Source organism: Cariama cristata, unplaced genomic scaffold (assembly GCF_000690535.1).
Source record: "Cariama cristata isolate BGI_N322 unplaced genomic scaffold, ASM69053v1 scaffold12368, whole genome shotgun sequence".
Classification (NCBI taxonomy): Eukaryota; Metazoa; Chordata; class Aves; order Cariamiformes; family Cariamidae; genus Cariama; species Cariama cristata.
Genome location: NW_009630718.1, coordinates 5,470 through 28,720, shown reverse-complemented (window position 1 = coordinate 28,720; position 23,251 = coordinate 5,470). Strand labels below are relative to the sequence as shown.

The following is a 23,251-nucleotide window of genomic DNA, read 5'->3' as shown; positions in this document are numbered from 1 at the left end:
AACTGCAGTAGGCTTCTGTTGTTTCCCTTAAGGTAAAGCTTGTATCTCTCTTCCTTCCCCCATACCTGATGTTGCTTTTTCAGAAATTACCTTGTTCCTGCAGACCACAAGACTCTGCATGAGATAATATATTTCAACACAGCCAGTGTTCTCCGTGAGCACTTGAATGCTGCCCCGAGGATTGCACTTCATACAGCTTTAAATAACCCATACAGCTACCTGAAGGTAAGAAACAAGTGAGTTGTTTGTAGTGCTGGAGTAGTTTCTGAAGGCTACACATGAGGATGATGTGTAAGGCTTAGTTTTGCTGTTTCACGAAGCTTGGCACACATTCAGCTGTTTTGCAGAGAACCAACAAGTTACTGTTGATAAGTAACTGGGGACTTTGCAATGAGCTAGGGAATCTGGCTGGAATAAGCTAATTACGGGAAGAGTTCTATATGGGGGAATCCATTTTCCAGAGCCTGCTCTAGTCACGTTCTTTTCTTTCTCCCATAGGTACAGCAGAAAAGTTATATTGTCCTCCATTACAAATGGGATGACTGTCCATGGGGAAAAATAACAGTGTGTGGCTCTTTCCAGAGACTTTCCGTACAGGGCCAATGTTTAGTCCTCACTGTGTAGACTTGCTGTAAGGTGAAGGCTCTGTTCAGGCAGAGTGATGACATTAACAGTAGCTTAAATGCAGCATATTTAAAGGAGTCCTTTGTTTTTCTTTTTACATTTATTTTAATATCTGTTGTGTATTGACATCCTATCTTTTCTGAGTCCAAGAAAAGGGTTGTCATTGATTCTATTAGTTAACCCTGCCCTTTTCTAGAGAAGAAAAGCAACCCCTTTTCCACTTCTTTCATAAATCAAAGTCACAGGATGACTGAAAGAAAGAAAGAGAGCGAGATTTGGAAAAGGTGTGAACGTACGTTTCTTTGTTTTGTCCTTGATTATAGATGTGACTTGGAGTTATCCTCATGCCCTAACATTTCCCTTAAAAATGTGATTACAGCTTTGAAGAAAACATTGGTTGTAGCTGTATCTGAGTGATTATATGTTACTTGAGTCAAAGCCAACACTTATCAGGAATCATACTTGATAAAGATCAGTCTTTGACTTCTATAACCCGATTTGTATCGGGTCTGTTGGCACTGTGCCTCTGTTTGAACGAGGGCTGTCAGTTTTGCTGTGTGCAGGAGTTATTTCTAAAACCACTTAAAGAGCTTATTTGTGAAAACAGTAGTTAGCAAGTGGGCTACCATTAAAAAGACCTCATATGATCCTCAGTAATTTCTGTTTTTAGAAAACCTGTAAAAATATAGATCAGGAGAGCTAGCAAAATCTACCTACTGATGTGTTTTAATAAGTATTCTCTTTGATGAGTTGACAGGATTTAAAGCCCTCTGTCATCCTGTACTTTGTTGTTTGACATACTTTAATATATTTCTGATGTTTTCTGAGTAGAGTATGAAGGTTTGGCATAGTTTCTAATAGCAGCAGTATTGGCTGAATACCTTGCTTAGCATTTTAATCCATGTGAGTCAAATATTTTTTCTTAATTGTATTCATGACTTCTGCATGGCTTGTACTTTCCTGGTCCACGATCAGAGCAAAGTTCTCTAGAGCTGTTCCTTCCAGAAGGCTAGGACAGAAAAGGATCTGCTTCAGCAGAGGACCAGCAAATGATTAATATGTGATACATTTCTTACAGGAATCCACTCCAGTTAGTTATTTAGCAAAACATGAACCAAGGATCATACTTATACGGGGCAGGGAGGGAGGAGGTGTAATTCTGTTTTCACTGATCCCTTGAAAATTTGACAAGTTGTAACCTGGAATACCAGCAGAGCACTGCTTAGTACTGTGTCAGCACAAGGAAATCTGATCTTGGATCTTCCGGGAGTTTTAGATAGTCATGCAAGTTTTGTTCTTGACCTTGGGTAAGAAGGGCGATTTTTCACATTGATCTCAAGGAATGAGCCCCATTACCTATGAAGATATTTTGATTGCTATGAAATGAAAATCCTTGAGTTGCAATTAAGCTCCCATATTGGGGAAAGGGGATACTAGCATTTGGTCCTTGGGAAAGACAGTAACAGTAACATTGATTCTAGGTTGAGGTAGGAGCCTGTCCTCTGTCTAGCCTCTGCGGGCAGGGTCAAGCAAGAGAAACCCCTCCTCAACAGTGTTCTGGGTTGTTCCCACTCCCATATTCTTTCTGAAACAGGACCTCTCTGCTGTGCAGGTGGTTTCACAACTGGCTGCTCATTCTAGGGCAGTTTCCTCCTTGTCAGTCTTGTTATTTCCTCTCCGGGACGATGCATGTGCTGCTGCTGCCTCAGGAAGCTGAGGTTTCCCCCTCACGCAGCTGCAGCTCCCTCCTGCTCTGCTGTAAAGACTTGGCCTAGTTACCACAAGTGAGGCTGAATTCTTTCAGGTGCTGGCAGAGACCCTGCAGTGCCCATCAGTAATATCTCCTGGGTCATTCTCTGCACTTGCACGTGGCCCAGCTAGATACTAATTTCTACAGATGAACCTGTTTTGGGGGAGTGCAGTTGCTCTAGAAGTTGCATCCTTGCTTGGTTGTGGTAACTGTTAAGATGAGAAAATCAATGCAAAGTGTCCAGCAATGCCAGAGTTGGCACCTGGGTGAGTGGTAGGAAGCTGTAGAGTTAGGTGAAGCAGCAGAGGGGGAAAGGCAAGGCGTAGGGTTATCCCTCTGGGCAGTGGTGAGCCACAGGATCAGCCAGAAGGTGCAACTTCACTGCACAGTAGTATTGGAAACTGTTATGGTATGTTCCTGCATTATAGTCTGGTAAATTAATGTCTGGGTTGTAACATTTTGAGGGTTTAGCCGGGTTAGTCTGCACTTATCTGGAGACCATCTGGACTGCATTGACAGACATTAACCTAATGTCTGCAGCTTTTGTGTTCCTTGTACAGAATAAACAAACTTGCAAATTGTTAGGCTTTCTGGAAATTGTGAAGTGTCTCGTAAGGGCTAGAGTCCAAACTGAATCCGAGTCTTACAAATTGCAGGGATTGACATCTATGAAAGGTAAGCTAGAGAGATTCTTGAGCAAAGTTACATTCTTTGTCCAACCTTCTTTCTTATCTTAAAGCATTTATTTATGAAGGTATCCTTGCTAGGCCTTTACAGACTTCCCAAAAGTAACGTGCGTATTTTACTAGCACATAAAAGCATTTTAGCAAAAACTTCTATGAACTGAAACGAATAATCAGTGGTTGTTTTCATGTTAAAAGAGCTGGCTTCTTAAAGTACATGATTCTGAAAACTGGAAAAAAATCATGAACTGATAGGACATGTAAATTTCTGCAGCTCTACAGGGACTTTTGCTTTTGGCTCAAGTGGCCTTTTTACTTCTCAAGTAAATGGTTCAGTGCTGATGACCTGAATTTCCTGACATATGGAACAGATTGTGAGAAATCAGACTTTTGCCTTCATAGGTGCTGAGTTTCAGGCCTGAGAGAAATGATTGTTACATTTCAAAGATAAAATTCTGAGATGAGAGAAGCAATTTTGCTTTTTAGTACATCTGATAGATCTATACTAATACTTCCTCTTTCCTTTTGGGGGGCTGGGGGGGAAGGGACACTTTTCTGTTCTCTACATTTTACTGAGGCAAATCATGACTAGTTTCTTTTCCTGAATCCATAGAACAGAGTATTTCTCTCTGATATGTAAACTGAACTAGCAAGAGAATTGAGGAAAAGCCTAATCAGGTAATCACTCATTAGAGACTGCATAAATCTACAAAATTGTAGAAGGAACACCAGGAGTGAAGTAGCAGAGTGGTTTTTTGTTGGGGTTTTTTAATGGTATGTTTTCTTATTTTCCTAGTGTTTTTTTTTTCCTTTGTACCATCAACTTGCCATTAAACACACAAACAGTAAACATTCAGTTAAAATACCTACCATGTGCATTTCCTGAAATAGTTATATCTAGCCCTTAAAATTGTTCAAGATTAAGAACTGATCAAAGTTACTGCCTTCCTTTTTTTCATCAGAATCAAGCTTTGAAAAGTGACGGAGGAAGCATTTCTAATAAAGCCCCTGACGTATGCATAGCATATAAGCTTCATTTGGAGTGTGGCAGATTGATTAATCTCGTTGATTGGTTAGAGGTATGTGACAATGCAAACAGTGCCTTTACTCGCTTTCAGTATGCTGATTTATCTTTTTGCTGCATGTCTGCTTTTCTTCAGTGCCCCTTTTGACAGCTTAAATCATTGCACACCTCCATCCCTCCTGTTGAAGACGACACAGTAACTCCAACCACCAGCCCGCAGAGTCTTCCTCTGACTACTGTGAATCATTTATTCCCAGCATTATTACTCTGTGATGAAAATCTTTTGCTTCTGCTTCTATTTTATGCTTCACAAAGTTACCTTCTTTTTTTTCCCCCTTTGTCACAGAATCCTTAAAAACACTTTTATGGAAACAGGCAAGTGCTGCTTGCTTGGCAAGTGTGGGGCTCTTGGAGAGAATGCTTGTGCTAGAGAAGGTCCTTCTAGCCTGATATCCTGTCTCATACTGTGACCAAAAGCAGAGAGTGTAACGAGAGAACGTACATTAATGTGAGACATTCTCCAAGTACTCCCTAGCTAACAATCATGTTTTAGCTCTAAAGTTTCCTGAACTGGAATGGTTTCTCTATTATTTTGTAAGCCCACCTGGATTACATTACCAATATAACTTTTTAGCAACCATAGCATCCTCTGGCAAAAAATTCTGTAGCTTAACTACATGCAGTGCAGAGAACGCTCCTTTTACTTGTTCTGTTATGGCTGCCTTGCTTGTGTATTGGAAATAACAGTGGACAGATGATACCTACCCAGCCTTTTGGTGTCCCTCAATTTTGTAGAGGTCTTCACAGCCAACTTACCTCTGTCATTTTTCCAGCATGTTTAAGCAGTCTCACTTTGAGAACGTTTTTCAGTACTGTATTTTTTCTGAGAATGGGTTGGGGACTAGAACTGTATTGGGATTTAAAACGCAGGCACATGAGTTCATAAAGCGATGTCTTTCATTCTCTCTTCCTGCCATAGCAATATGTAACCTTGCTTGCTCTTTTGAGTGCTGCTGAACTGACATTCTCATGGAGTTATCATTCCAGGATTTTACATGCAGCTCTGTCTGTCTTTGAAATGCATTAAATCTGTCCTGCTCTTCCCTTTCTAGGCTTTCTCAACTGTGGTGATGGCAGCTGACAAACCAAATGCAGATGAGGCTTCCTCAGACCAGGTGGATGATATTATCCAGTATCCTTTCTAATTTCTCTCAAGTTTGACATTCAAATGCTTACAAGATTAATGAACCAGGATTTTTAAAATACAACTTCACTTGCACTGGTAACTAATGCCAGAAAAATAATATGACTAGTTTAAACAGCCTTAACATACTGAAAATGTCACAGAAATAGATCAGCTGAAATAGTTGGGCTGAGGGTGGCGAGGTAAGAAAGCAGCTTCTGTCCACAGGAGGGGTCTGGCTCTGAAACAGAACCAACAGCCCTTAAAACAAGTTGAACTGTTTTATTTGGTTAAATCAACTGAGAGTTGGCACAGCTGCTGTATAGTGGGACAGCATTACTGGGGAACAGAGGACAGGGTAGCTGTGACCTAGAGAGCAGATGGAGAAATGGAGACAGTAGGTTATTGTGAGGAAGATGGAAGCATTAGCAGAGGAAGTGCTTACAAAAGTAGCATCTTTGTAGAAGCCATGAGTTCTAGTACCTTAGAGTTGAGAATTTTACTTCCCACAAAACATCCATTCTGCTTCTCACTTTGTCCTGATTCTTAACTAAAGTCTGCAAAATATTTAAAGGATGAGCATTAAAACCAAAACTCATGGCTACAACAGTAGTGCTCCCACAGAGGAGAGATGAATAGCTGTACAAAAGGAGGCTTAACTACAGGAAGAATATTTATATGCTCTAATGTTACCCCTAGCTTTCCTTTAGTGTAAGGCCTTTCCTTTTTTACAAGCTCCACTGGTAATTAACACAAAACTAAATTCTCTATTTAACTCAGGCCTATATAGCTGTGTGCCAGGAAGGCAGCAAGAAAGGTATAGTGAATAGCGAGTAAAGAAAAGGTGGTGCTGTTTTATGAAACCTCAAAAAAAAAAATCTCTGTAATTATCTATCTTGCCATTTTTTTGTCAAGGGATATGAACGTATAAATTCATTCTTCTTCTGAGAGACTACAAAATTAGTATCTTTGTAGGCCTTAAGCTTCTCTTGGCAGTGAGGAAAGGAACTCTTCCTTTGTTGGCACATTGTATGCATGTAGCAAAAGAAATACTGATTAGACTGAAGATCTGTGCTTCTGTAGGCCAATCGTGCTCTGCCCTTATTTCCAACAATATTTTGTGTAATCTGTGCTTACCATGACTTGGAAATCTTCCCCTCCTAGAGAGAAGTCTCCATCAATATGCATCACACAAAGTGTATTCCCTTTCCTTTACTGAAATGTCCAGTGCTCGTTTTATTCGAGCGGTTTCTGAACTGGAACTCCTAGGCTTCATAAAGCCTAGCAAGCAGAAAACCGACCACGTGGCAAGGCTGACATGGGGCGGCTGTTAACATGCCACCGAGATCTCAATAAACCTGTTCTTGCTAACGTTGTGCAGTGGCTGTGTTCCCGCTAGGCTCATCCACTAACTTTGCATACTGAAATAAAATTGCCGATGACTGAATGTTGTGAGATGCATTCCAAGTGCCTAGATAGGCTTGAATTAGCAATGTTGGTTTTTAATACTCATCCTCCCTGTGTATTGTACTGCTCTATTAATGCGCATGTTCCAAATACTGTATTGTGCCAGTTTTAATCTTCTTTGATGTGTGGTATTTAACACTATACTGATATAATTCAGGCTCGCAAGCCAAAAGGACAACATTGGCTGTGTAAGCTACAGCAGTGAAGCAGTATTATTAACTTGCCTATAAGCTGATGGGATTTGAGTCATCATTATAAAATGCCTTCCAGCTCCTTGAACTACAGATGTAAAAATAAATAAAACCAGTATGCTAGAAAAGACAATAAGCTTCCATGTTCTTCAAACCAAAACTGGTCATAACTCCCTGAGAACTCCTTCATGAGGAGGAGAAAGGGACAGAATAACTTTGAAGATACAAGTTTTTGCACTTTGAGAAGAGGAAAAGCAAACTGTTTACATCGTTCCCTTTCTCTACTGCAGTTTAATAGTACTAGCTGACTTTTGCTGTCAGGGAACTTGTCTCAGCATAGACTACGTGAGAACATGGCGCTCGCCCATTGGAGGAAGGTAGTAAAATCCACACCTAAAGTACACACTAACTTTTCTCTTTGTTGAGGATTTGTACTGCACACAAGCAAAGGAAACAGCTGTGAAAATAACAACTATTGGCTGGGAGCATTAAAGCACCACTCATCCGACAGATCTCCAGTCACAGAACCTTCTCGGGCACTTGGCCCTGCACAGCAACGCTCGCTGAGCTTCTGCCAACACGGAGCAGCACCTATACCCAGGCAGAGGTTACTGATGCTGTCCCCTTTGGAGGAACAGGACGGGAATGGGTCACAGGACAGACCAAAGAGCTGCTCTCCTCTGCCTAGAGTCAGTCAGAGATCAGTACCTGATACCGTAACAGAAGCCACAAATAAAGTGCTGTGCCACAGCACTGGAAAACAGTGGTCAGTGCTGGAGTTCTGGTCCCCAAGGAACCCAAGGTTGTTAACAAAAACCTACACCTGATTCCAGGTATCAGAGTAACACAGGTATGTCCTAACCAGCCCAACCTTTTTTTCTTTGGCACTCAAAAGCTACACTGCAGATCTTTGGGCATTAAGCTTCAACTTCTCTCAGCCTTGGTTTGGGGAGCAAACATGTCTATGCTGATGTCAGTGCCTCATGTTTTCCAACCATGGAAAAAGCCTTGGATACCAAAGGGGAAAGGCTGTGTTTCCCTCCAGAACAGTGTGCATGTCTGCCATACATTGATAAACTGTCCCCGGGGCCGCAACACGTGCATTTCAGCAGTATGGGTGGAGAGTTCAGGTCAGTCTTATCACCTAGGAAAGGGCTGCAGTTAGAGAGAAGTGTTTAGACTTTGTCCCTCCCAGCCTACTTAAAAGTTGAACGGTGACTACTTAGTTTATTGTAAAAGACTGTCTTTACCTCCAGAAAACTCCCAGGCTGACTCAGACACGATTACAGGCTTCACTTTCCTTCTATCTGAGGCATTTAAGTGCTGCTCTTAGTGCTTGTGTTCAGCCATCGCTAGGATCCAGATGCTCCCACTTAGTTGCGCTGGTGCTTCTGCCTACTCAAAACAACTGAAAACGATTGCCTGGGGCACTGAAGATTGAATCACTTGCATAAACCAGACCTGTACTGGGGGGGGGGCGGGGGGGGAAGTCCTGTTACAAGAACCTGTAACTTACCAGGCTGTTTACCCAGGAATGTATACAAGATAGGTTAGGCTCATTTTAAATACCCTTAGAGAGGGTAGGAGTCAGGTATTTCCTAATTGCAGACACAACTAACACTTCCTGCTGTACTTAAGGGAGGGCCCGGCTCTAAATGTTGCCAGGCAAATTAAGAGGCTGCGGAGGTCTGGTAGTTCATCGACCTTTATACTGCCTGAACACACAACTTGGGAAACATCATGATGAAAACTCGGAGCGAGAATTTTTAGGATCTCAGTGGAGCAGTTGCAAAAGTTGTTCTGTCCCACCAAGACACGGGGGTAAACAAATTCCACTGTTCTTCCCTCCAGAGACCAAGTGAGGGGACCTGCATTGCACTGGTCTTTGTATGCCGGGCTTTCAAGCAGCAGAGAGGGAAATGAGACATTTTAGTCAGAGGGGTGTGCTGAATGGCCCTCCTCTGGCCTGAACCTCACCTGTTTATCCTGCAAATACACCTGACACATGAAAGGGAGGAGCAAAACAGCCAACTGTCTCCCTGATCTGCAGGAGGACAGGGAGCCAAGTGCTCTGCGCAGCTGGCACCTGCCTGCAGCCTGACCTCACCCAACGCAAGATCACCTCACACCATCCCATCTAACTTTCACACCTTTGGAGGGTAAAATATTTGGAAATAAAGAAACAAGCCTCAACAGTGTGTGGCTTTTAATCCCCAAATGTGCAGGCAACATGGCATTAAAACAGAAAAATTACTAGTTAATGGTTGTTTCTTCCCTTTAACTAGTAACACATTTTGAAGCTTAAAGTCACATTTGCTAGGCTACATACGGTTTCTCAGGATCAAATCTTTAATTCAGCACTTCAGACTGTAAGATGTATAAATGGGAAATACTTGACTAAAATTACGTAGGAAGTACTGTGTAATTTCATTTTCTTGAACAAGGAGGGTAGGAAAGTTGGACAGTTAAAAACACAGACTAAACAAAACTGGTCACAAATTTCATCTAGTTTGCCTTGTTTCAGAGGCTGGACTTTGTAGTCAGAGTTCTAGCTGCCTGGAAAGAGCTTAACATCACTAAATTCTGAACCAGCATCAGTAACAGCAGAGACAGCTATGAAAAAGCACCTTGTACTCTTCCTCCTTTAATGAAATTGTGGTGCTAGGAGTCCAATGACAACAGGCTTTCTGTTTGCAGATATGTGGCTATTTTACATTTGGCTCTTCTCATTTATTTTACTACTTTTTGTTATAAATATTCCAAACTCACACTCACCTAGCTTAGCTGAAATACACACAGGAGAGATTTCAACTGCAAATGTGTACGTGATTTTAATATGTTAGTTTCTACAACTGTCTGCATAGTAATAACGTGTTCTGCAGGTAACTCTAGGAAACCTTCTCTGTCTGCAATGTTCATTGAAAGCAAACAGCACCAAAAAAAATAAAATCTCTAATGTTTGCAGCGTGGCACTAGCTCTGAAACTAACAATGCAAAGCCTCACCTCTGAACTGACAACTGTACTGTATTCTTCAGTAGCCCCAGCTTTCAACAAAACTATTGCTAAAAATCAGACCTGGAAGTAAGTTAAGAAAGAAAGTTTACCATTTCTTAATAGTTTACCCCTTGCCTCTACTGTTACAGATGCTGTTCTTTGACATCTCTTTACACTACTGCATTACTGGTTTCAGACACAAACTTAGTAGTTTTTATCTCGGAGCCTACAACAGCAGTAAAATACAAGAATAAGCCAGGTGCCTGTAAGAGCCCAACATTCATCCTCGCATTTTTCATCTCAGAGGATGGCTTCCCATACAAAGGCCACAAGCACTGGCTCACAACAAGAGCATAAACTCTTTTAAATACTTTACCAGCCTTGTTTTTTTCCTCCCCATTGTGGAATCATGGAGCTAAATCCTTCCCAATTCCCAGCTCAGGAACGGAGAGAGCTGTCACAAACCACAGTTTCTAACCAGAATCTGCTAACGGTCTTGCTGTTCAAGAGGACACAGGCAGATCAAGCATCAGCACACAAGACTGCTTGAACCTCCTTGAAAAATGCTGAATAATCTTACGCTTCTATGCTTTCCCATCTAGACACAAAGGTCAATACACAGTCACAATGTACATGCTGCTTTTTTAGTGTACAGTAACTGAGATCTGCTTGAAAAGAATTTACACATCATTCTCTTAAAAACAGGTTAACCAAGGTCTTTGGTTCCACTCTGTTCAGTTGCAATTAACTGTCCTCAGCTTGCTTTGCTTTTGGATAGACTGCAGTTACATACAAATTGCAAAAATATTCTAAATGTGGCCATCACAAAATGTAGTGCCAAGAATTGAGTAGTTATTGAATCTTACCCATTTCCTCTTGAATCGAAAGCCTTTGAAAAGGATCTCCAAAGCATGTTCGCTTTTAAGCACCAGCTTGCTCCAATTTTCCTAATTTTTTCAACAGTAATCAAGCAGCCAACCATTTTCCTACTAAAGAGTAAGTCACCTGTTAGAACAAGCCTTTCACATGAAATTTAAAACATCAGGTATTGTCACCGAGATTAGGAAAAGGAGCCAGTTTCAAGTCCAAGACAGAACAAGCAGCACATTAAAAAATGAAAAATTTCAAAGAATGCAACCTCATTTTCAGAATGGGCACAAATTAAGCATACCACAGCTGTGATGCATAAGCACCCATGGTGGCATTATATTTAATCTGCCAGAAGACTGCTTATTATGCATTAATTTGGAGCAGCACAGGAGTGGCTGGGTGCTAACATGACATCATTTCTTATTTATAATAACTCTTAATATTCCAAAGGAAAAGATAAGCCAAGACGCAAAGATGATCACAATGGCTGGTATCTTAATTCTACTCCTATCTCAAATTATCAGTTAGGCATACGCACATTTCTATCAAGTCAGAACAAGGATCTCCTAGAACACAGGAGATACAGGAGATCTATCAGGATGCTGGAATGTGGGTAGTGGTCTACCTAGAAGCAGTGGTTTTCCTACCCTGGGCAAGTTAATAATAAAAGGAGGGCAAAAAATGAGGAGCAGGAAGGAGAGGGACTGAGAACCCCGAGGCAGGCAACAGAAATTACAGCCCTTGATAGTTTTGTTTTTATCTTCAGTAAGAGAAGACCCAAAAGGGGAGTCTAGCAGAGAATTCCCATTTCTGAGATCCTGAAAATACCGTAAACCCCAAATATTTAGGTAAAATAGGTTTCAGGAAAGTGTGCAGAAAATACCCTGAGATACTGTGGCAATGTGCCTAATTCTGAACCTGTAACCTCACTACTAAGTACATAAAAGTTCACTAAGAACCACAGCTCATCGCGTGGCTTCTCTGACATCCAAAGCATCAGCATGAGCCAATTAATGCATGTATCTACCAGCTGAAGTTTCAATTACGTTTCAACTAAAACTCCTCCCTTAATTTGAAACGGTACAAAGATCTATTACACAAGAGACTTCCACTTAACCAGAAGCTGACAGTAACTTAGAGAAGACAACAGTTTATAATCAAAGGCTTACTTTGAAACTGCTTTGAAGTCCCCAAAGCAGATAACCCAAGTCATTTGGTAAGCAATACTTCTACCCCACAGCACACAGATCTGGACTTGCCATGCAGGAACTTTTCAGTAACTCACACCAACTCAGAACTGCCCAGCCAGCAGCAGCCAGCACTGATACAGCACTCTGGAAAGAGCTGAATGCATCCAACAACAAACTCGTCGACCCCAAACACGAAGATTACACACCTTTAGCTCTTCCAATACCTATGCAGTTCCAGCCTGTGGTGCAAGCGCCTGCTCTATCTTATGAACAGATTTCCTTTGATGTGTCATTTAGATCTGAAGGAAGATCAGCACAGCCATTTGAGTCAGCTGCAGCAAGTTAAATCAACAGTTTCTTGTCAGTTCGGTACCAAACATGCTTCCACAACAGGAAACAATACAGCCAAGCTAAGGAAGATTTCTTCACCTCTGAAGAATTACCTGAGATTTTCATCCACCTACTTCTAAAGTTCTGACCCACCCACTACTGCTAGTAAATAAAGTTTTCATTTAAACACTCAGATTTAAGTTTATTCATACACAGCAAAAGTTCCACCTGCATATTAAAAACAAACAGATTAGAAGTAAATGTTTTATTCTTCCAACTAAATTCCAGTACTACAAGGGCAGTAAAACAATGATACACTGAAAAATTGCAGCAATAAACATTTGTTAAAGACTGATAGAATAAATAAAAACTACAAAAATGAGAAATCATATAAACCCATTCTTAACCCCCAAAAAAGTCATGGAATACAGAAATGCCCTCCTTCACTATTTCACAGGCAGTACTGTGGGCTATTTGCTTAAAATTGTCCTGGGATTACATTCTAACTTAACTGTGATTACAGCTTTGTTGTAGTGCACAGTTATGAAAACCACACTAACTTCAGTCAGAAGTGTCATTCTACATTTTTATTTACACAACCAGTGAAGGGCAACTTCTAGAACACCAGCTTTAATCCTTTACTTTTTCAAACTTATTAACATAAGAAGCCAAATTGTAATGATACAGCAAATGAGGCCACTGGTATTATTACAGGTAGCAAAGGTCCACATCCAGGTGGTACTGACATCAGGGAGCACTCAAAAACCAGTTGCTGCATAAGAGTGGTTGCCACTGACAAAAGCTTGAAATAAACCTGTGTTCACAGGGGGAAAAAAATATGGCATTGCTGCAAGTCTTTACTGGGACAGCTTGCAACAATAAAACAGGGTGTATAGGGCAGCCCACATATGCAGAAAGTGTGATTCATGAAACATCTGGAAAGAAAAAAAAAACAGAGGAGTTAATGATGGAGTTAAATGCCAGCTCTATCGCAAACCTGCTATAGCAATAGCAAAACCTACTTCAAAAATAAAAATACAGCATGTTATGGGAGACAGTTCTAGATGTTTTGAACAAAAGCTGCCTTTTTCCCTCACGTCTTCCTTTCAACCTCACTCTTCCATACTACCAATTTAAAGAATTTTAACTTGGGGCCTAGCTGAAGCTTAACAACGAACAATGGCCATTTAAATTATTGAATGTTTGGTAATTTATTGCTGCCATAGGAACCAGAAGAAATAGGTACTCACAACTGGCAGGCTGTTCTCCATATCGTCGCATGATTTGATCATGCGTGAACTTCACAAATGCGTCGTATTGTTCTGCAAGCATGAAGCATTAGAAATATCAGTATATCAAGTTTAACTCAAGCTGAAAATATTCAAGGCTATTTTTTTATACACACAAATCATGTAAGTTAAACACGCATCCACTAACAGTAGTTTTAAGTGACTTTAGACAGTTCATAGCTGCCGTTTCCTTTTCACCCCCAAGAACAACAATGCAGCACATGTCCCCCCTTAATTAGAAGCCTTTCCGTTACAAACTTGGGTAAATATGCTCACAGAGAACTATGCTGCACAAACACAAAGAGCTCAATATACCTAAAACACCTGCTAAGCATCAGACACTGTATTTTGAAGTAATCAAGTGTGCCCATTTCACAGATCCCTAACGGAGGGCAGAGTAGTTAAGTAAACATGGCATTAAGGTCAGTGCTAGGGTTGGAAACATAACTTCTCTCTGCTCCTATCACTACCAGATGTAAGAAAATTAATTTAATGAAATGGAAACACAGAAGTACAGGAAAGGGACTTGCTACAGAGTTAGAAATTCTTTTTGGTGACCACCAGAAAATCAAAAGCGAGCAACAAACTAAAAGGATGAAATGCTAGGTGGCTAACACTTGACTAATTCCAATCACAAAAGAAGCCACAACAGGAGACATATAGTTGACTGTGGACTTCATGAAAATGGCTACTGTGCAATCCAAAGTGAAATTTAGGTATCAAATGTATTAATTTGGCTTGGAACTAAGCACTGTTATTTCCTAGAAAGATTATTCTTTCTATACACACATACATACAAATACATTCGCAATATTTTATTCAGTTTTAATATTGCACTCATCAGCAGGATATCACCTTTCAGAATTAGGAAATTGAACAAGGAGAGTAATATCTACCAGATGCCGCTCCTCTCCATTCCCCTTCCTCCCTTGTGGAAAAATACATGTGCAGCAATGTGGGGTGTTCTGAGAAAAGGGCAAGGTCAAAGAAGGCAATCTTCAACCAAAAATGCAGTTAGATTTGTAGTGGTTCCTAGTCCCACAGGTTTGCCCCATTAAAGTCCCCATCCTCTTGCAGGGATGAGCTTCACCTTTGAAGTAAACAGGGTATCAGTAATCAGCAAGTAGTGCAGCAGCAGCCCAAAGAACGGACCTGACCCAAAGATCTAAGGACATTCATCCCTGCCTGAAGGGGCCCCAGGTCACAGCAGCCGGATCCCTTCTGCCCACAAGCAGGATCTCTGTCTCACCGCCATTCTGACTGCCGGCTTTTCAGCAGCCACGCGAGGATCTTAGCCAAACAACAAACAACACAAAGACTGAAGGATCTGTTGCCCAGAAACCACTTCCAAAAATAACAGCAACTAGAACTTTTCCTGAAAGTATGTATTAAAGGCTAGAAACCACCTTGCAAGCTTTCTTCTTTAAAGGCTGACATCCACATATACAGCTGCTTTGTAGCATCATCTTTGTTAAAACTATGGCTTTCAAAATTTAAAGAATCCACGGTTACTAAAAATCCCCTTTCTTGTGGCATTCAGATGTGGAAAGTTAAGCAATCCAAAGGTAAGAGCAACCTACAGTGACCTGTTTGAAAATTTCAGTCAACACTGGTAAAGATACTTATACCACTGGCATCTTGTATTATATATGTTCTAACTATTTTAAAGCGAAAGGTGGCTAAATGACACAAATATAAATATAATTACTATAGGACTTGATCTTTAGTATAAAAAGCTGTTTTTCACAAATAGATTCTAGAAAACCGTTCAAGTTAAAGTTTCACTTAGCCCTTTACACTCTGTCTCTGGTTTTAAAATCTGCAAAGGATCTTGCAAACCCAAGTTTAGACTAACAGAGCAGTTTCAGGTAACAGGGGCAGGAGGGGAAATCACGGCACCACAGTGATCCGAGTTTTCTATTTATCTAACACTCACTCTGCATGAAAAGCAACTCTGCTCACAAAGAACACGGGAGAAGAAAAAAAAAAAAGGCAGTATCTGGCTAACTACCTACAAGAAAACCGTGATTCAGAAAGGAATGAGGAAAATATCTGAGATCCAAATATTCAGTTAAGTCACTTGAAAGAAGCTATTCAATTGAGATGTATTACAGAATTTCCAGTTACACTTCCATTGAGTTCATTAGTTTGCAAGAATGAGGATCACCTTACTGTACAAAGTTTAGAAAAGGATATAATCATTCTGTCAGCAGAAAAATGTAACTGGCCTTCTATGTAAGGAATTTCTAAATTCTTCTGGCAGTCTCTCTAATTCCCATATAACGCTGAAAACGTATTATTGTCTTGATACATGGGATGCAGTAACACCACCTTTCTAATAGCTCTTTTGGTGATCACCATCGTAAGAACAGGTAAACCTAACTCACCTCACTGTAAATCACAGCCCCGCAAACGGAAACCACCCCCCTCCTTTCCCAAAAATAAAACCAAAAATGAGATTGGGATTGACAGATGAAGCCCATGAACGGAACTTGCCAGACGGGTTCCTGCTTGTAAAGAACTACAAGTTCGTACTCAGAAAGTGTCTGGAACAAACAGAACTGTATCTGGTCTTCAAATGGTTATTATGATCACAACTAACTGAAATGCATTTAAGAGAATGCAAGAAATGACCCAATTCCTAACACACATAAATTAGAAGAAAAAAGCTCTACAGAGTCCTAAATTCATCAGTCTAAAGCAGGCTAAAAAGAAAAACACAGAAATGGAACATTAGGCTCAAAGCAACAGAAGTATTTAGGGCTCTAGTTACATTCGTAGGAAGATGTAGATTTAAGGACTTGGAACTACAGCAATTTCTTATATAGCAACGGCAGACCAGCAAGCACAGAACATGAACAGAGGCTCAGGTGCAGAGACAATACTGTCATGGGCAACCCACAAGCCTGACACAACTCTGGTGACTTCCTGCATGGGCACGCCTGTACAAGGTTTCATTCCCACACCTGAAGAGATCTGTGAACTTTAATGCTGGTGTGTTTTCAGGTGGGAAGCAGAACAGCCATGGGTATTCAAAAGCAGGTTTGCTGCCGAAGAGCTCACTCAGATGTTCGTTATCATCACACTAGATATTAAATTAGACACCGAATCATATTGTGAAGGCACCTACCTCTGAACGCACCAAATTTTAGGTGCTCAAATGCTAGCAAGACGCTTAGAAGTACAGGACTTCAACAACTAAAGAAAGGTCGTATTTACAGTGCTGACACTAGGGTGATCCTTATGGAAAGGTAAGTTGGCATTAGGCGCCAAAACCACCAGCTGAATGGTGTGAAATACAACAATTCAACGCAGAGCATCAGAAATGCAGCTGAACTACTGACACTCAGGCAGACGCCAAACATCGCTGGCAGCAGTGTAATGGTAAAGTACTGGGAAGAGAAAGGGAAGTCTTAGGTACTGTCATCTTGCCAAATTACAGAAAAAGGAAGTCAGTTCCTAAGCAGGGAAAAAAAGTCCTTCACAAAGAGCTCTTAAGCCAGTAGAATAGAAAGCCTTTCTGGCAAAAAAAAATGAGGAGGAAATGATCAATTCAGACGATAGCAAGAGAAAGTTCTATCTGAAATAAAACCACTGTTTCCATTGATTAGTAATACCCAGGACTCATAGTTTCTATCCAAGGCAGCATGGAAGAAAAAAAACGTATCAAAGAGACTACACATCATTTTTTCTGTCCTGTATGCAAACTCATTCCTCAATCAGATTAGGTCAGAAAAAACACATAGCGTAACACAAAAATGAAAAAAAGTTTTAAGCTTTCAAACTCATCTTAACACATTATTTTGAACTATAATCTACCTGCAAGTTTTGTGGTCAAAATTTCTTCATACTCTTCACGGATTTTCTCTTCACGTTCTTTCAGCAAACGTTCACAGATCATTCCAACTTGTCTGAGAGTAAACAGGGGCTGTTCTTTTTTCAATGGTGATGATGCTGCAGATGAAGTACCTAGGATTGAATATTTGGGCACACCAATTCACACTTACAACCTTTTCTATAACCAGTTTTTTTCACATCGTTTACATTGAAGCAACCTTACAAAACATTTGGAGAAGTCTTTCTCTGCCATTTGAACACTTCTAATTGCTATTAAAGTAAAATTGGACGTTCAAAAGAAGACATCTAAAACGGACAATATGCACGGGTATCAAAACACCAAGAGTGTTACACAAACACTGTGAACACCATTTACATGACAGTTGCCATTTACAAATCAAGCTTCTATTTTATGTACAAATTACAGTACAGTGTATTTGTGCAAAGACAGCTGCTTTGCAAAAGCCTATTACAATATCAGTGGCAGGGTATGCAGGATGGTCTCTTGAAAACAATGCAAGCTTTGTTCCCTACTGATTCTTAAAATGAGAAGCTACAATCTTCCACAGACCAAATCTAGTACTGCCAAAAAAAGCAACAGTAACTGGTCAGAATGTGCCATAAGCCCCCAGATAACTGGGAAAAATTATTTACTCAGTCCAACAACATATAGTAGAATTACACAGAATTTAGTGCCAAAAAAAGCAATGGTAACTAGCGAGAAGGTGCCATGAACCACTGGATAACTAGGGGAAATTATTTACGCAGAGTCTAAAAACACATAGCAGAATTACAGAGAATTCTCTGCGTACCTGGCAAAGCTGGTCCAGTAAGGAGAAATGCATGTGGCTGTGCATCAGTAGAACAACAAGGATCTGTCTGCTGGAAACTATTTTCTAAGTGTCTCCTCTTCTGCATGCGTTTGTACTCCTGTTTTATGTTGTACAGAATTTGTTCTAAAAGAAAAACAATTAAAAAAATTAAGCCTAAAATAATTACATTTCAGCATTTCACTTAACTTTTCTTTCCACACCAAACACTGTAGATAATTACCAGATGATAAAAGCTAGACTCTTAAAACATGGCCTGCAAAAACTACCACATTTTCCCTAAGACATAAACAATGACACTAACTAAAAGAAAGGTAACTCCAGATTGTTGTCACCAGAACACTAGCAAAAATGGTGTTAGTTAAGGTCAGGTATTGCTGCCAGAATACTGCTAACAAAAATAAACAGCATAAGGTTGAAATTTAGGAACTATCACATATACAATATACATGGATAAAAAATTAGGCTATAGAACATCTACTGGTATTCATCATCTTCCCTTCATATATTTAACTTGCAATCATCTTTGTCCTCCAGACAGCATTTATCATTCATACAGTTAAGGGTGACAAAAGACATCAGAATAAAACATGTACATGAAATACCATTCCTCTCTGTACAGTTACTGGCACACAGGCAGCAAAGTGGAGAGGAAAACACAATTTAGACAGAATATGCATAAAACAACTACTGCTTAAAATCTCAAAGAACTGGAAACCAACAGGCAAAATACAAAAGCCTTCCACCACATTTTTGACAGCCTCAGATCTACCCAAATAAACACAATGGATGGATCAACAGTCTCTTTTAAAGGAGAATGGCAATAAGTAGTTCAGCATCCGATTGCACTGAATAAAATACAGCAAGCCTTTTTAATAATGTCATTTCCATTGTAGAATTACAAGGAAAAAAGTAATCCTTGCAATGAAACTATCAATCCTGTGGGCCTTCTCTCTGAAATTCCATGTACCAAAAGGCTCTGAGGTGCCCTAACTGCATATCCTCTGGCCATGTAAAATATTAAAGAAAAAAAAAAAGACATTATCTATTTTTTACAGGACACCTTCACAGAAAGTGACTTCCAAAGACTCTCCATGAGAATTCTTATTTTCAAATGCATTTGAAAAATAGTATCAGATTCCACTGAGACTTCCAGACTTTTGGCAAAGACAGCTTTCCAAAACTCAGATACGTACAAACCCACATGATCCCATCAGCGTTGCAAAGGACTCCACTCAGTACCTTTCTACTTCTGTTCAGCATTTTGCCAATACAATACCATGAAAACTTCTCAAGTAATTTTCGGGTTTGTAAACAGTATGTTGTTGAGTTTCCATATTTGAGCATTTTCTAGTAAGCAACGACATGAAGCAAGTCACCTCAGCTACCAGCTTGCTCGGTCAGAGGCTGAAGCCTATGCTAGACCAAGCAGAAGCAAACATTTGCCAATTCCTAGTTTGGAGGTTTAACTATTGTGATAGTTCTTCAACTCCGTCAGTCAGTCTGGGGGCTTCCAATTTATAAAAAGAGAGGAAACCGTTTCCAGTCAATAGGAATACCAGCATTTTCAGCAAAGGAGCTTCTTGTTTGGATTTTGTGCATTGATTGAGGCCTTGCAATTTATACCTTTTCAGTCCCATGCCTACGGTGCTTGTACAATTTTCAGCTCCGTTTCAGCAAAGGGAGATCAATAACTTGGTTCAAAGAAGGAGCAAATGCAGAAGACATCGTAAAGAAGCACAGTAGGTATACGAAGAGAAAGAAACTACGAGAAAGTGGGGAAAAAAGTACTCGAGGGTGGCTGGAGGATTCATATTTTTTGTAGGACAATATGCATACTACAGTCCAGTGTGGTACAGAAATACATAAATCAGGTTAAATCAAGATGCAGTCGTGCTTCCAAAATTAAATAGACTCCCATGTGGAATTTTTCATGTGCACACACACACTTCATCAGTCACAGAATGGCCCTGCAACATTTTTACTCAACAGCATTATGGTGGTAAAACAATACTTTTCCTCAGAATCAAGTGCTGTTCCAGCTAAAACAATACTGCATAATTTTGAGTGGGAATCAAATTAGCTCTTTAAGGTACCATCTGTCCTAAAGCATGCCCACACTATGAGAAACGTGACTGCAACCATTCCCATTGTATTTACATTAACTGAAGAATGTAACAGACCATATGCATCCTTCACTACGACTACTTGGTCTTGGGCATACTTTCCAAATTCCGTATGAACTGCAAAAACATCAGTCAAATTTCGGGTGTAACAACTTCCATAAAAATCTTCTCTATAGCTCTCCTTTATATTGCGATTTTGCAGAAACATCCTCAAACCACATTAACCACCAAAATCATGAAAAAAAAACCCAGTAAACAGATTCTGGTCAATGGATAAAACTGCAAGAACAACAATCATCAGCCAAGTTTCCTCCAGCCCTAACAACCCCTGCAAATTAAACAGGGAATTATTCAGAGAAAATGGTAAAATACCAGCCAGAATAGAAAGAGTAAAAGCAAAAAAAGAGGGTAGGAGGGAACAGGGAAGAGAGGCAGAGAAATTGACTTTGGGAAAACAGTAACAACTGTGACAGAAAATTAAGATCTGTGCACCAAGGAGACATGATTCTATTCCAACATGTTGAATTGTGGACACAGAAGTCACAATGATATTACAGTAATTAAATCTACTTCTAATTTGGCAACGCTTTTAACTTGCCATCTTCAAATCTTGCTCCGAAAATCAAATGTGGACACAGAAGTCACAATGATATTACAGTAATTAAATCTACTTCTAATTTGGCAACGCTTTTAACGCCATCTTCAAATCTTGCTCCAAAAATCAAAAATCTCAAGAAACGTGACTGACTGATACATTGGGAGATCCCCATCCGGAGAAAACCGCTTAGGCAGTCTGCATTACTATAACTTCAGGTAAAAGGATAAAAACAAAGTGGGAAGGAGGAGGGGGCTATTTAAACATGACAGTACACTGTCTGCATTGCAAACAGCCACCAGGAAAAAAAAAAAGCCTGAAATCTGAAGTCCTGACTGAACATTTGTTGAGCATGTACATAACCTGGTTAGATATTCCGCTATTCAGTCTGACTTACGAGATTTCAGGCACTATTGCTCAGCACAGAGAACCAGACTACAAGGTCTACTCAGCACTGGGCTGCTAGTAGGCAAGATGACTGTGAGAATGACTCAGCCCATGCTTCCCCATTTCCACCACTTGTAAAACGGAGATTAATAGTCCAGAAACAGAAGTTTAACACAGCCATCAAACTGTTCAATGACTTCTCACGTGATCAGACTAGCAATGTTTCAAATTAAGCAGGGACATTTTTGCAGCAGCAAAGACCAAGCAGACATTTTTATTAACATACAGTGGCATAAAACCTATGACTTTAAACAAAATCACTTCACTATAAAGTGAAATGTAAGCTTGCAAATATTTATGACTGATTTTAAATAAAAATCTGAATGCCAAATTGAATTATTTTGGGGTGGTTTTTTTAAACAATCTAGTATAGTAAGAAAAGTTGATTAAATGCGCCAAGTTACTCTAGCATTTATAGTTTTGGTTAATAAAGCCACAAAAATACGTCTGATGAACAGATTCTGTTCAAAACAGTTTTTATAGCATCTCAGCACTTGAAAGATGCCATGAAATATTAAGGCAGTGCAAACCAGACAACTTTTGACCACCACCTATACGGCAGACATCTAACTGTAAAGCCCCTTAAAACTTTGGCCCCGTTAAACAAAGCTTAGGGGGCAGATCTCACTCTCCAACCTAGTTTTGCTTCCAGAAAACCTTCCTGCCTTTTCAAGTTCAGTTTCTTAAACTCCCTTACTTCCAGTTAGCTCTGACTATTCTCTCTGCAGTTTACAACTGAACCAAAATGTGCATTTAACTGGTGTCAAACAGAGGACAAGTTTTTTCATGTGTTCCTCATCTTTTTCAACAATGACATGCATTTTAATTAACAAATTATTTTATATATAGAAATGTAGGATCTGGAAGCACAGTCATTAAAAATCAAATCTAAGTGAGCTTCTCTAGGACTACAAAACTGAAGAAAGAACTTGAATCATGTATCAGAACTCGTTAGACATTTTAAATAAAGACTTGCATCCATCTTACAGGTGCTTAACTTCAAATCAGATATTGCACATCAGGCAATAATTTTATTTATGAGATGACAAAAGGAATATATTTAATATGATCAAACATACATCGCTGTGGTCTATCTTCAGTTTCTTTTTAATCTCACTTTATCCTTTGCATTCAGTGTTTCCTACCAGCTAGAGGTACCTCTGAAGGCCCAGAGCGAACAGGGAACACCAGGCAGAGGTCCTGTAATTGAAAATTCGGCCTGCTGAATCTAGCGTAGTAGCAAGAAAAAGCCACGCTGCTAACACAGTGAAATCAATTAGTACTTCATAAATGACATTTCAAATTCAAGATGGCTATGAATCCCGATCAGTTACACAAGACTGTATTGTTATATGTCCCCTTCTCCTCCTTCAGGTTCAAGGCTACGATAAAGAATGACAGAGACTGCTACTGTCTCACCATGACCACTAAATGCATAGGTGATTCAGTCAAATACACCTCAATATAACGCAATGCATACATAATCTTTTTTTTATCTAGAGCTCTGTGTATTAAGAGCATAAAGTTGAGCAGGCAGGTTCATGAAATACTGCATTAAGACGAAGGACAGCATTTACGTCAGTAAATAAAAAATCTTCAGAATCTGAGATATGATTCAGGGAACCAAATTTTCACGTTTCACACCCAGTGAAGAAAGGATGAAACACAAAGGGGGCAAATCAGAATTCAAGTTTGACATCTGAAATATGATCTGTCACATTAATGGATCACAAAGGCAAATAGTCATTTCCAAGGAGTGATGTCTTCTTCTTACTTCCTTTAATTCATGATAAAAACGTTATTCTTTTTCAAAGTTCTGT

The 23,251-nt window shown here is 39.9% G+C and overlaps 2 protein-coding genes across 3 annotated transcripts in view; one reads left to right on the top strand and one right to left on the bottom strand.

Annotated features, from left to right (window-relative positions):
* ORC3 (origin recognition complex, subunit 3) overlaps positions 1-6,636 on the top strand; it is a 36,312-nt gene extending 29,676 nt beyond the window's left edge. For both annotated transcript variants that reach the window (XM_009705671.1, XM_009705670.1), the window contains exons 17-20: positions 84-225; positions 4,020-4,136; positions 5,194-5,273; positions 6,493-6,636. In XM_009705671.1, coding sequence (XP_009703973.1) covers positions 84-225; positions 4,020-4,136; positions 5,194-5,273; positions 6,493-6,598 — 445 coding nt within the window. In that variant the 3' untranslated portion in view covers positions 6,599-6,636. The remainder of the gene's footprint in view (positions 1-83; positions 226-4,019; positions 4,137-5,193; positions 5,274-6,492) is intronic.
* Positions 6,637-12,557: 5,921 nt separating this feature from the next.
* On the bottom strand, positions 12,558-22,001 carry AKIRIN2 (akirin 2; the record flags this gene model as incomplete). The annotated part of the gene is made up of 5 exons (XM_009705672.1): positions 12,558-13,242; positions 13,558-13,629; positions 17,416-17,565; positions 18,246-18,389; positions 21,962-22,001. Coding segments are annotated over 5 exons (417 nt in total), but the record flags the coding sequence as incomplete, so codon positions are not given.
* Between the last annotated feature and the right edge of the window lie 1,250 nt (positions 22,002-23,251).